The 14,450-nt window shown below is 34.2% G+C and overlaps 1 protein-coding gene across 2 annotated transcripts in view; it reads right to left on the reverse strand.

Annotated features, from left to right (window-relative positions):
* The window catches only part of Mrps35 (mitochondrial ribosomal protein S35), a 49,980-nt gene that overhangs the window by 18,437 nt on the left and 17,093 nt on the right, over positions 1-14,450 (reverse strand). For both annotated transcript variants that reach the window (XM_027934254.2, XM_027934255.2), the window contains 2 exons: positions 11,477-11,586; positions 9,569-9,638 (listed from right to left, as the gene is read on the reverse strand). In XM_027934254.2, coding sequence (XP_027790055.2) covers positions 9,569-9,638; positions 11,477-11,586 — 180 coding nt within the window. The remainder of the gene's footprint in view (positions 1-9,568; positions 9,639-11,476; positions 11,587-14,450) is intronic.

Here is a 14,450-nt window from a genome sequence, read left to right on the forward strand (position 1 = left end):
TAATGTGACTTGGTATGGGTATGTTGTAATTTTGTATATTGGTGGAACTTTAAGCCTCCTATATTTGATTTTCCATTTCATTCTTTAGATTTAGGAAATTTTCTGATATTATTTCATTGAAAAGACTGTGCAATTCCTTTGGTTTGTATCTCCAAGACTTCATTTATCCCCCAAAATCTTAAATTTGGTCTTTTCAAGTTATCCCATATATCTTGGAAGTTCTGTTCATGGTCTCTTAACATATTTTCTCCATGGTCAACTTTGTTTTCAAGATTATATATTTGTCTTCATTGCCTGAAATTCTGCTTTCCAAGTAGTCTAGTATGTTGATAATGCTTTCCATTGAATTCTTAATTAGGTTTATTGATTCCTTCATTTTGAAGATTTCTGCTTGATTATTTTTCAGAATCTCTTTTTACTGAAGTGATCTTTCATTTCCTGTATTTTTTTCTCTGATATCGCCCTTTATCTTGCAGATTAGTTCTAACTATGTACATTCTAAATTCTTTCTCTGACATTTCTTCCACCATGGTGTTGTTAGATTCTGTTTTTGAAGTATCTTGGTTTGTCTGGGGCAATTTGTTCCCTTGCTTTTCATGTTAGTTGTGTGTCTAACCATCTAGCAGTAGGATCTGAGATAGCAGAGTTTCTACCCTGTGTGCTTGTAGTGTTCCTGAAGGTTTCCAGTACCTCACCATTTAGGGGGAGACAATAATAACCAATGCAAACAATATACAGCACTAAACTAAAGAGTTCCTACTATATCATCTTAATGTTAATCATCACAATAAACAGAAATGATGTGATCAGTTATTGCCTATAAAAAGAATAGCAAGTTTGCAAAAGGGTTTACAATTTCAAATGGTAGACAGGGGGTGAACATAAGTGATATAGGATGTGATGATTATGAGGGAGGAGGAGAGAAGACAGAAGTAAAAATTTAAAGGAAGAGTGAAAGAACAACAGAGATTGACTGTTAGTGGAAGAAAAGAGAAAATAAAGGGAAACAGGTAAGTGAAAAATAAATTTAAAAAAATTAAAAATAAAGAGAATCAAAACAAAACTAAAATACACTAATCAAACATCCTAGTCCTCAAAAAACTGATCCATGAAAAATGACTGGCTTTAGAAATGTGAGAAATGAGAAAAAAGCCCAGATATGAGTATGTATAAATGCCCATGTATCATTAAGGTCACAATTAAACAGAGAAAAGAAAAAAAAAAAAAAAAAAAGAAAGAAAGAAAGAAAAAATCCTGATGAAAAGTTAAAGAATTCTTTCCATTGGAGTTCAAAAAATTCTCAGCTTCTCTTCTCAGCAGTTTTAGGTGGGGTCATCTGGATTGAGATGCTCCACTCTCTGGGCTGCTGGAAAGAGGTAATCCTGTAGGTGGAATTCCTAGAGGCAGGGTTTAGGCTTAAGTGGGCACCAGGTTCTTCGCTGAATGCCAATTGGTCTGGAAATTTTTCAGCACACCTCCAGGGCCCAGAAATTGACAGTCCACACTAGAAGACTATACCCCGGGTATCTCCCCTGGGTTCCACTTGTGTAGTACAGGAGTCAATTCTTAGTCTCCTACATCACCTGCAGGCCCCACATTTCCTGGTCTTGAGTTCAGTCTCCAAACTCAATCTCTCCTGCCCCCACCCTTTTGGTTCCTGACCAGATGTGTTCTCTCCCTGCCAGTGCTGCAAGCAGCAAGTTTAACAGGGAGGGGTAAAGCTAGGTGGATTTCCACAACCAGTAAACTTCTCTCCATGTTTGATTTTTTTTCCTAGTTGCTTATACACACTTTATGGCATGCAGTGTGTGCTTCCTGGGCCTGTATTATGGGCCAAACTCGGGTGTGCCAGGAAATTAGCTTCCTTAGCTGTCCACCCTCCCCACTCCTCCACTGCAGCTGCAAAATGGTTCCTTCTTTTGTCTTCTGCACTTCAACTGGAGAGATGATGGCTTCTTTTCTGCACAGGGATATGTGCAGTGTGCCTTTCAGGTTTGTCAGGCAATGTTGCTGATCTATAAATGTTCCATACCTAGACACACACATCAGGCCTCCTAAAAATTCAGTTTCCTTTAATCCCCTTATACCTCCATCTCACTTGTGAAGAAACCACTCTGGCTGGTGCTTCCAGCCTGGCCACAGCAATGGCTGTGCTGCTGGGGACTCTTTCCTCATTTTATACATCCAACCTCCTGAGTCCCCAATCTGCTCTGAATGTCCAGTTTTAAATTCCAGTAAAGTCCTCCCTGCCTTTTTTTGGGTTACCCACCTTGCTGAGAAGCTGCCTGTTTTCTTGGTTTCACTCCACGGTGTAGCCAGGAAAGTGACATTCTCTATTCTGCCATATTGAAAAAAAACTTTATTTTGAGAAAGGGTTTTGCTAAATTGCTCAGGCTAGGCTAGAACTTGTGATCCTCCTGCCTCAGCCTCCCTAGTAGCTGGGATTACAGGTGTTCACCACCATGCCCAACATGGTTTCTTTTTTATGTTAACCCAAGGTGATCATTTGAAACAGCAGAGAAATTAAAAAAGAAGTCTAGATAAAGACACAGATGACCCTCATAGTAACACCACAGATCCACTTTTAGAACAAAGGTCAGACATATTTGTATGGAATCAAGTAAAACTGTGGCATGTAGTCACTCTTTATTGTTACTGGCCCAGCATTAATTCTCAGACTCATTATGTGAGTTCAGTTAATGTGGTTAGACAGTTGCATTTCTTTAGCAAACATGTAGTATTAGGTTTATGTATGAAGTGTGAAACAGAATACACACTTCATGTGAAATAGATGTACCTTGCTAGGAGAAGCCAATATTTTTAAAGAATATAGATTCTATGAACTTTGTCAAATGTAAATTTACATCATAAAATAAACTCACAAAAGCAAACATTGTGGAGAGCTTCCAAAATAATGTAGAATTAGAACAATTTATTTATTTATTTTGAATTAAAACAATTTTAAACTTTAAAAATAAAGTCATATGAAAAACCTGATCTACACATAATCCAAATTATACATTTATGAACACTGTCTCTTTAACTTTTGCAAAGATATTTCTTCAAAAGAGGTCATAATTTTTGACTGTTAATAATTTTATCTAAGAATTATTAATAGTTCACACCAGTAAGCTAATTATTGCTAACATCTAATAAATATGGCACATTTTATAATACTGAAAAGGAAGTTTACCTCTTCATTTCTCACCTTATTTGTGAACAGACATAGAGTTGAAAACCCATTTCAAAAGACTATTTATAAAAATTTAAAAGAATGGATAATATTTCTTTCAAAAGCTATTATAATATTAAGTGTTCTTACCTAACATTAACCTAGATACTTTGAAGCACAAATTACAATAAGGTCAGATCCTTGCTAATGAAGCCCTTCACAATTAGTTAGAAAGGCAAAACAACAATAAATGACAAAGTATCTATAGTCAAGTGCTTAGTGACCAATACAGAAAGTAAGATAATATAACTTCGCCAGACACAGGAGGCTGAAGAAAGAGGATCACAAGTTGGAGGCCAGCTTCAGCAACATAAAAATTTTTTAAAAAGGGACCAGAGGTAGAGCTCAGTGGTACAGAATCCCTGGTTTCAATCCCCAGTACTGCAAAAACAAAACAAAAAACCTACCTGTACAAAAATACGGGTTAGATATAGAATAAGAGGCTCAAATCAGATCTTAATGCCTTGAAGACTATATATATAAAAGAGTAAGTGGGAAAGAATAAAAAATTAAATACTAAATAATACAACCCTTGAATGTCTGTGTCTTCCCAAAATTCACATTGAAACCCCAACCCCAATATGACAGCATTTGGAGATAGGGTCTTTGGGAAATAATGAGGCCAACAATGTTGACTTCATGATGAGACTAGTGCCTCCATAAGAAGATAGGAAAGTGCTTGCTTCCTCTCTCTCTGGTTGATGCAAGGATACATCAAGAAGACAGCTACTGCAAACCAGGAAGAGGGCCTTGACTCTAGTCCAACCATGCTGCACTCTGATTTCTGACTTCCCAGCTCCAGAACTGTGAGAATTAAATTTCTTTTTTTTAAAGCCACGTAATCTGTGGTAATTTGTTAGAGCAGAGCCCAAACTAAAACAACCCTTACAACACTTATAATATTTATTACTAAACATGCTGTTTTTCACTAGTGTTCTGCCATTGGGAACTATGTTTTTTCTGTTTCATATTAACCTCTATATCTAATGATGCCATGCAAATAAATGGCAGTTAATAAACATTTGTCATTTTTAATGAAAGAACACTTGACATTTGATACAGGACAACTTATTCCTTTATAAACTCTAAAATAGTGAGAGATGTCTTTTTAGACAACTAGTAAAATGCTTGATGTTGCCCTCTGATTATAAATGTGTACTTTGTGAATAAGCTATACAGCATGCTTCACAATCTGGACCTGACTTATTGCCAGTCTCATTTTCTACCCCCATCCTGTTAGTCTATATCCTTCCAAACCAAACCTCTGCCTACTCTCTAACCTCACAAGGTCTGGAAAGTCCTTCACCCATTTCTGTACTATATTCTTCTATCCATCTTCCAAAATTGTCACCACTCCTTTGAAGCTGTCAGGTAGAATTCATCCTGGTCTGCATCTCTCACAGCACTATGCCTAATTTCTGCTATCCAGCTCAACAGACTGTATTATAACCATCAATTTCCCTCCAGAAATAAAGGTGCCTAAGGGTGAAGGCTCATTCATTTTGATAGTCCTACGGATTATAGCACCTTTTCTTGTATAGTTGTCCCAATCCATGGGGGATTGGTTCCAGGAGTCTGCAGATTCCTAAATCTGCAGAAGTTAAAGTTTCCTCAATGTAAATGCTATGTAAACAGTTATTATATACAGTTGTCAAATATTTTGGGAATAACAACAACAAAAAAGACTGCTAATGTTCAAAACAGCTGCATTTAAAAAAATTTTTTTTAGTTATAGATGGACACAATGCTTTTATTTATTTATTTTTATGTAGTACTGAAGCTTGAACCCAGTGCCTCACATGTACAAGGTAAACATTATGCCACTGAGCTACAACTCCAGCCCAACAGCTACGATTTTTTAAAATTATTTTTTTAAGTTGTAGTTGGACACAATACCTTTGTTTTCATTTATTTATTTCTATGTGGTGCTGAAGATCGAACCCAGAGCCTCGCATACACTAGGCAAGCATTCTACCACTGAGCCACAACCCTAGTCCCCAAAAGCTGCAATTTTTAAAAGACTATTTTTGATCTGAGATTGATTGAATCCATGGGTGTGAAACCCATGGATTTGGAGGGCTGGCTGTATACAAGAACTAAACAGCTGTTGAATATAAGAAAGAGTAAACAACATAGCAAACATTGTTCAAGTGTTCTCTAATAGGACCTGGCAATGCATGTGTATGTCAGCACACACATACAATCAAAATGAACTCAAAATTAAATGGTGATTATGGTTTTGCGAAAGTATTTTTTTAAGTCAAGATTCTTTGCTGGAGGATGTCAGCAGAGAATATGGGAAAAGGGAACAAGTATTAGGGGCTTGAGTGTGAATTCAGAGAAGAGAAGCCCATTCTGAGAATGAGCAGGTCCTGTGCAGAAGTTGGCAGGGGGTATCAGGGGCATAGTGTGGCCCAGCAGAACTGGTAAATCTAGAAAATGGTGATTCAGGTGTTGAGCATGATCACCCAGAAAAGGAAGCCCCAGACTTAACTTTTGATTTAGCTCTGCTCAGTGCAGGCGGAGGGAAGGAAGACTTAGAAAAAGCAGATGTTGACCAGCTCCAGAGAACAAACAGGAAAGTCAACCCACCCAGGTAGTACTTCTGGCACAGGTTCAATTTCTTCTCAATGAACATCCATTCCAAGTTCACAGTTGTGCTAAGGTTGGATCATCCCTAGAGTCTGTGGGGCAAGACTTGATGGAGGTACCATTACAAGTATCATGAACACTCCCCAGTAGAGCTTACTCAATCTGGCTTGAATGCCTCTGCTCCTTTCAACTTTACTTTTATCAGAAGTATTTGCAGTAAGATCCCATTTAAAAATGACCTGTATTAGTAAGTATAAAATTATCTAACTTAGAAATTTTTGTTAACTAACTTCAGAATCACTCTATTACAAAGCTAGATATATTTTTGACAATAAGTCTGTCATGAAATCCAATAAGACAGCCCAAAATTTAAATTTTAAAAAGTAATTGTTAGTACTAATTCAATATCAATACCACTGAAGAATCTTTGGAATTTGATTTCAGAGCTCTACATCTTCCAGAGTAAATGTAGGTACGTCTAAAGAGAGTGACTTTCTGCAGCTAGCTCTAGTCCTTCAAATGTTCCTAATATGAAATGCTACTGAATCTCCTAAGTTCCCTATGTTGGACAATCTACAAAAATTTAACTTAATTTGAATGCATTCTTAAAATGATTATTTTTTTTATTGTGTTTGTGTTTCACTCTATCTTTTGGCAAGACTTCTAGGAAATGCTTTTTTCAATCATTTCTTAACCCAATTGCTTTTGGAAGGTTTAGGTTAACAAACATCATGCAATAAAAGTTAATTTCGGAAGTTTCACTATTATAAATTAAGTCAAACTGTGAGTAGAATATATGTTCTAAAATTTTAAACACTGTAGGGTACATATATGACTTTAATTGGGTAAACTGTCATCGTAAACTATGTACTGAAATTAGAAATAAATGAATTTGAAATTCTAAGAAAAAAGGTTTCTTCATTTTAGTATTGTTAACAATATTAATAGCCATTTACTGAGAACCCATTATTTGTTCCACACTTACATAGGTGTTCTCTAATTTATCCAAAAACTCTCTAAAAGAAAATTGAACCTCAGAGGTTGAAAGCAATGAAACCGGCATTGGAATCCAGTCCTTTTTTTTTTTTTTTGGTGGTGGTGGTGCTGAGAATTGAACCCAGGGCATTGTAAATTCTAGGCAAGCACTCCACCAAATGAGCTATATCCCCAACCCTGGAATCCCCTTTTTGATACTTCTATAGTTAAACTGTTTTGAATATTATACAACAGTAACATCCTTAAGCTTAAGTATAGATGAACCTTCTTCAGAAGGTTCCAACTACTTTCCTCTCAATGCTATTTAAAGGTAACCTCCATGGAAAGGTTAAAAAGCCAAGGCATACACATATTTGAGTATGAAATGCTTTAGAAGCTAGCCTATAAAAAAGAAAGCAATGGATTAAACAGGGGCTTTTAAAATACTGGATTAAATGCCAGGTGGTAACATCAATTTCAAGTATGAATTCCATGCTGGTGAGGGAAAAAAGAATTCTGATTCAATAAAAATTCTGTTCCAGTAGCTCTGCAAAATTTCATGGCTCATCTGCATTCTCTTAAAGCTTCTTCACTGATGGTACTTGTTTAGAAAGGACTATGAGCCAATTTTAATATAGGAATTCTTTAATTATATCTGTTTAAGACAGTTATATGTGGCTACCCATCCTGGCATCAAACTAATTAGCATTAAAGATCAAAGGCTTCTTGCATGAATCCAGAATACAAGCTTGTTTGGATTCTATGTCATGGAACCACAGAAAGAATCCAGTAAGTCAACGTTCACTGAATTTATTTATGCTTGTCATTTCCTTTGGGGCAATTCATTTTAAAAAGACTGTTGGAAAAATTCAAAACTGTTTGGCTTTTATTGTTTATTATTAACTCTTTAAGCACTAGCCATACAACTGTAGTTAATTCAGCCATGTTGCTGGTTCTGAAGGGAACTTAATCATCTTAAGCCAAAGGGATTTCTAAAATCAACTGACAGGAAAGAGAGATTAACTGTTATTATCATATTGCTCCTGAAGCAGAAATTAGAAAATTCAGCTGAATTATGAAAATGAGAAAACTGCAAAAGAAGAAAAGAGCAACTAGCTACTTTTTGTTCTTTACTAACCTTGAAATAAAATTTTCTTTGTTTCCACTTGCCACTCATTCTCTTTTAAAACTGTTTTATTATTAACATCAATAAACATGCTGTTCACAGTTTAGAGAACAGCTGCATGTATTCTCAGAATCACAGTATCTGAAGGCTGGAAGGAAGTCCCAAAAGCCATCTAATGCAGCTACCTGTCTCAGGAATATGTTTCTTTTACCATATCTTAGAGAAGAAGGCCAATACATGGAACATATTCTACCCATCGAAATAGCCCCCGGCATCTATGGATGTTTCTCTTGGAAGGTTCTCATTTAATGAATTGAAATCTTACTATTGCTTCCACCCAGTTATATCTTTAAGTCATAAAAACAAATTATTTAAGTTCTTCTTCATATGAAGTTCTTTGAACATCTAAAGAGAGTGACTTTCTGTAGCTAGCTCTAGTCCTTCAAATGTTCCTAATATGAGATGCTACCGAATCTCCTAAGTTCCTTATGTTGGGCAATCTACAAAAATTTAACTTAATTTGAATGCATTCTTAAAATGATTATTTTTTTATTGTGGTACTGGGGGTTGAATCCAAGGGAATCCTACCACTGAGCTGTGTCCCCAGCCCTTTTTTATTTTGAGACAGGTCTTGCTAAGTCGCCAAGGCTGGCTTCGAACTTGTGGTTCTCCTATTTCAGTAGCTAGGATACCCAACAATAATTAAAACTTTGAATTACCTAAACACAAAACATATTGGTGGGCTGTGGTTGTAGCTTAGTGACAGTTCACTTACCTAGCACATGTGAGGCACTGAGTTTGATCCTTACCACCACATAAAAATACATAAATAAAATAAAGGCATTTTGTCCATCTACAACTAAAAATGCTTTTTAAAAAAATTCTAGTTTCTAACATTAAATCAGATGAGTTGATGCTCAAATATAGCAAAATCTTTTTCATAAATGTATATATATTTCTATTACAACTGAATAAATTCAGACACAAGACCACTTTTCTTTTTTAAGTTGTAGGTGGACACAATGCCTTTATTTTTTATGTGGTGCTGAGGATTGAACCCAGTGCCTCACCCATTCTAAGCTAGTACTCTACCACTGAGCCACAACCACAGCCCCACAAGACATCTTTTAATACTATCTAAATAATTAATTGCTCTTAACTGTTCCTAATGTGTAATAGTCAGATAGTAAATGTTAACTAAAAATTTTAATAAACCTAAAATACCTTTTTACAAAGTTTTGGAAAATAGGATAAATCATAAATTCTAAAGTTATACAAAAAATGATTACTCTCCCATAACAGACAACTTTCACTCAAACACAAAACAAAACATAACAACAAAGCAAAACACTGTGATTTTCTAGCAAAAGTCAGAAACTCTGCATTTCAAGAGTATTTCAGGCACTTTTTAATATGGACCTGAGATGGACTAGATAAACTACTTCAAGATCTTCGCTTTGGATATCAGGAGAAGCCACCTATGCTATTCCATACATGCTTCGATTATGGAATAATCGAATAATAATATTTTGTGGTGGTCCACAAAATATTCAATTAAGTACTTGCCACACAAGAGTATTTTGAAAGGATAATGTCATCTAAATTACACTAAAAAAAATCATTAAACATTCATATACACTTACCCAAGATTCATGGTATAAAACTGTTAGTAGATACATTGCATAATCATAATTCTGTCTTTTTAAAGGGCACCTTTAAAAGAGAAAGAAGGAAGAAGTCAAAATTCTAGAAACTTAGTATACAGAATGATTTGCAAAGTATATACAGAAGATAATATCTTTAGAAATTCTCTGCTTTTAAGAAAATTTTGTTTTTAGAATAAGAACATTCTGTGTATATCATTCTATGTATAACATTATTTAAGGATACTGAACACTGGTGTTATTTTCAACTCTGCTTTCGTCACTAATGTAGTTATTTGTATACAACAGCTTATGCTATTTTTAATATGACTGTGTCCAACTGAAGTCCCCTTCGCCACGTCAAAATCTGCTGAATGGCATAAGCATATCTAATGAACCATTTTAAAAATAGTTAAGACAAGCTGGGTGCAATGGTGTGTAAAAAGTCTCATCTACTTGGGAGGTTGAGGTAGGAGTATTGCTAGAGTCCAGGAGTTCAAAGCCAGACTGGGTAACCCACCAAGATTCTATCTCAAAATAAATAAATAAACAAATAGGCAGATGATAGATGTTAATCAAGTGTTGATTTCTCCAGAGCTGATTCTCTTTAAAAATGAGTTACACTATATACAATTCTGTACTATTACTGCTATATTTAAGACAGAACTAATATCCTAAAATTAGTTAGAACTTCTACATATACATGAGATAGCACATGTATTAAGGTTAATTAATAAAAGAAAAACAAAATATTTCTTCCAATTTCTTAAGATATAAAATAAAACCATATAATGACAAATGACTTAACTAACTACACTGTTCATTCTTCCTTTATGTTTATTTAATAGTTATCTATTCTATATAAGCATTACCATAAAACATATATATTGATACTGGAAAAAAAGCAACATTATCAGGTATTTACAGAGTTTCAAACAGTAACATTTAAAGGGTATTTTTAAAGTTGAACAAAGTAAAATTCAACATTATTTTGCAATTTTTAAAAAGAGTAAAAGGAATATTCCTAATATGTTTCATATCTATTTCCCTCATAAGGAAATAATCAGAAACCATGGTTCCTTTCTTTTCTGCCTCTACCCTATTACTATATCTCTATGTATGCCATGTTCCCTCTTCCTATCACCAAGACTGATGATGTAACACCAAATTGTTTCTGATACCTCCAAATGCTTTGAAACTGGGTTAGGCAGAGAGAAAGGTGACCTGTACACTCACTTTTCTCTAAAGACAGGTCTTTTATATTTTGACATAATTTAGAAACAACTGAAGTATAATTCTAATAACAAAATAACCATTTAGCAAAGATATACCAACAACCTTTCTTTAAATCAATTGAAAATCATAAACTAATAAATTCATATATAATAAACTATAACTGAACTTATAAATATCTATCCTGGCTCTGGAATTCTGCTTATTCCCAGAAATGCCTAGATAAATTTCCACATGTACAATTTGATAATTTTAATTTTGAACTACAAGACTCTTTGTGATGCTTTCATTTTGTAAAAACCTATTTACGGAAACATGTATTCTATTTTATAGAATGAGATGTTGCCAGATTACAGAATCACAAATAAAGCCAATTAAGAAAACAAAAAAACAAACTACCTGTTTAAGCATTAATCACTAGCAAATCATACTTTGTCTTCAAAATTTAAGTTTTATATGCATGGATATATAAAAATTAATATTAAAATAGCAATAATTTAGCTAAGCAGTCCTCTCTGCATACAGGAACAACATAACAAAAGTAGGCTAGTGTGAAGATATTAAAGATAGGAATTGAACAACTTTGCTAATAACCCTTCGTTACTAAAAGCATTGCTGAAGTGCTGGAGGACAAAAAACACATGTGCACAGTCTGCTCAACTTTTCTTTCTTTACCTATCTGTTTTGATGGTAAGTACATCTGTGGTCTTGCAGTATCGTTCTCCTACAAGTTTAATAAGTTTCTTCTTTGCATGATCATCTAAATTCAAACTGGAAAGTTTCACCTTAAAAGTAAAAGAAAAAATTATTTGAAAAAAATAATTTCATATAATTTGTTTAAAGAAGTAGCAATGTTATTTGTATTGATATTAAACCTACAAAACATAAATCTTTTCAAACTACTTTCTATACAGTTACAGTGGCATACACTATAAAGCCTGATCTTGTTCGTGGAAAGAAAAAGAAATAAAATAAAAAGAATATACTATTGGGAGTTCTTTGAAAGTTCTGAGCATGTGTACCTTCCTGAAAGAATTAATGACATGTCCTAAAGAAGGCAAATTACAATGTTTATTAGAAGCACAAACAGAATTAAGCTCAATTAGTATTATCAAAGTTGGACACTAGAATAAATGGATAAAATATAATAGCTTTAAGAAATTTCTACCATGCAATTATAAGACCTATATCACTGCAACTATCTTAGGGACATTCATTTTTTAAAGCTACAGATGTCTCAGAGGCTGGAATATTACATCAGGGAAGGATCAAAACTTTTTTTTTTTTTTTTTTTGATACCAAGGATTGAATCCAGGAGCTTTTAACCATTGAGCTACACATCCCCAACCTTTTTATGTTTTATTTTGAGACAAGGTCTTGCTAAGTTGCTCAGGGGTTCACTAAGTTGCTGAGGCTGGCTTTGAACTTGCAATCCTCCTGCCTTAGCCTCCTGAGCCATTGGGATTACAGGCATGTGCCACTGCGCCCAGCTCAAAACATTTTAAACAATTCAGTTCAATGTTTTCCAAAAGTTAATACACAGCCTGTTAAGATTTTTTTTTTTTTTTTTTTTTTTTTACATTTAGGAAATGCTGAGTTTATTAACAGGATTTTAAAAATGTATTTCTTGGAGTATTTTGAGACTTTAAAATACAGGCTTGGTATATAAATGATTCTCAAATTTATTTGACCTCAGATTTCAATTTTCAAGGAATAATTCACAGAATTAGTCTTCCTTAACACATGTTTTGGGAAATACTGGAATAAAATAACATACTTTTTAAATTGTAGAGATTATAGCATGAGCTAAAAGTATCTAGAGATGAATAGGTATGATATGATAATACAGTTAAATAAAGTAAAGCATTGTATTCACCCATTTTTTTATTATTATATGAAATATCTGAAACTGAGTAATTTTATAAAGAAATTTATTTAGCTCACAGTTGTGGAGGTTTGAGGTCAAGGCACTGGCATCAGAATGTAGGAGGACATATAAAAAAAGGAAAACATATTGCAAGACAGGAAGCCAGAAAAAAATTCAGGGGTCAGACTCACTCTTGTAAAGGACTCACACTGAGAATGACCTTATTCTCTTCTAGAACTACCTTAATCCCTCCCCCAAATTACCAAAGGACCTCCCACTAGACACCACTTCTTAAAGGTCTGGCTCCTCCCAAGACTGCCACACTGAGGGGCTACCAATGCAAGAATCCTTGGGAGACAAACTCTTATCCAAACCATAGCAAGCATAGATTATTCTTCATGTAGAGCATTAAGAAAGTGTTCATGAAGAAGCAAACAGGCTAAGCGTTTTTAAATTCCATCTGGTTCTTGTCTCTAGCTTCAATAATCCTGCACTTCCCTCAAGACACCATGCCACAGCAGCCTATTTATATGCCAATTTTTCCCCATTGAATGGCAAATCTTTAATGCAAGAAAAATATCTATTTTGTTTTTGGCAATGGTCTAGGAATTACCACAGTCTTCTGGAAAGAATATGTATCAACAACTAGGTTTACAGCTTAAGAGATAAATAACCCATTTTATGAAAAATCAGATTAATAACAAGATGGAGAATTACAAGAAAAAAAAGAAAATGTACCTACATTATTATAATTATGCAAATACATGTGCATATGCACATATACAGAGACAGTCTACAGAGAAAAATGAATAGCGTTTATATTAGGATAGTAAGAATGTAGTGATCTGTCCTTTTGAAACTCCCTTCAATAAAATCATAATAATGTTTAGCAATACATTAAGGCATTTTTAAAATGTGTTTTAGCTTTTTTGCCATAAGATATCAAAAAACACAGCAGCTAACAACAACCTTAAAACTCATATTCACATTGACATTTTAATGTTCAAAACTACATACATTAAATGCCAGAAACTCATAAATACTTGAGAAATAGTGTGCAGTACACTCACGCCACCTGCTAGCACTCAAAGACACTGCAGAATTATAGTCTTACATGGACTAACACTGATTGCAAGGTGGAGTGGCATTCAATTGTCTTTCCTTATCAAAATTCAAAGCAATGCTTAAGCTTTTTGTTTTCAAGTTGCTATTTTTCAAAGAACAGGTATTGTGCCACCAATATTATCCCCAAAATAATATGGATATTTCAAATCACAGGAGGTTGTGATTGTATGTGTCTATCTTCAAATGTCTATATTTTAACACAAAAGAAGCAACATAAATTTAAGGTTTAAATGTGAGATATTTTCTCAACATGCAAGTATGGTATGATTTAAAAACTCTGGTATTACACATGAGAAAAGAGCTCGGTTTGATTTTTAGGACTGCCACTTGCTACGTGATTTCAATCAAATTATTTTACCTCCCTGAGACAGTTTCCTCAGTACAACTTCATTCACAGGATCTTTGTCAGGAATAAACGAGACAAACAGAAGACAGTGCTTTAAAGTAAAGTCTTAAACAAAAGTTCTTAATTCTAAACTACTTCTCTGACTATAGAGAAAAACATAACACTTTCCTTCTCTGAATTTAAAAATCTGAATATCTTTAAATCATATTTACCCCACCGTATTGATTGAGACAAACTAGACTCCACATGCTTAATTCTATTGTTTCATAAATTCATCTTATAAATTTAGCATGACCCTGATACCAAAACCT

The sequence above is a fragment of the Marmota flaviventris genome, chromosome 3 (assembly GCF_047511675.1).
Source record: "Marmota flaviventris isolate mMarFla1 chromosome 3, mMarFla1.hap1, whole genome shotgun sequence".
Classification (NCBI taxonomy): Eukaryota; Metazoa; Chordata; class Mammalia; order Rodentia; family Sciuridae; genus Marmota; species Marmota flaviventris.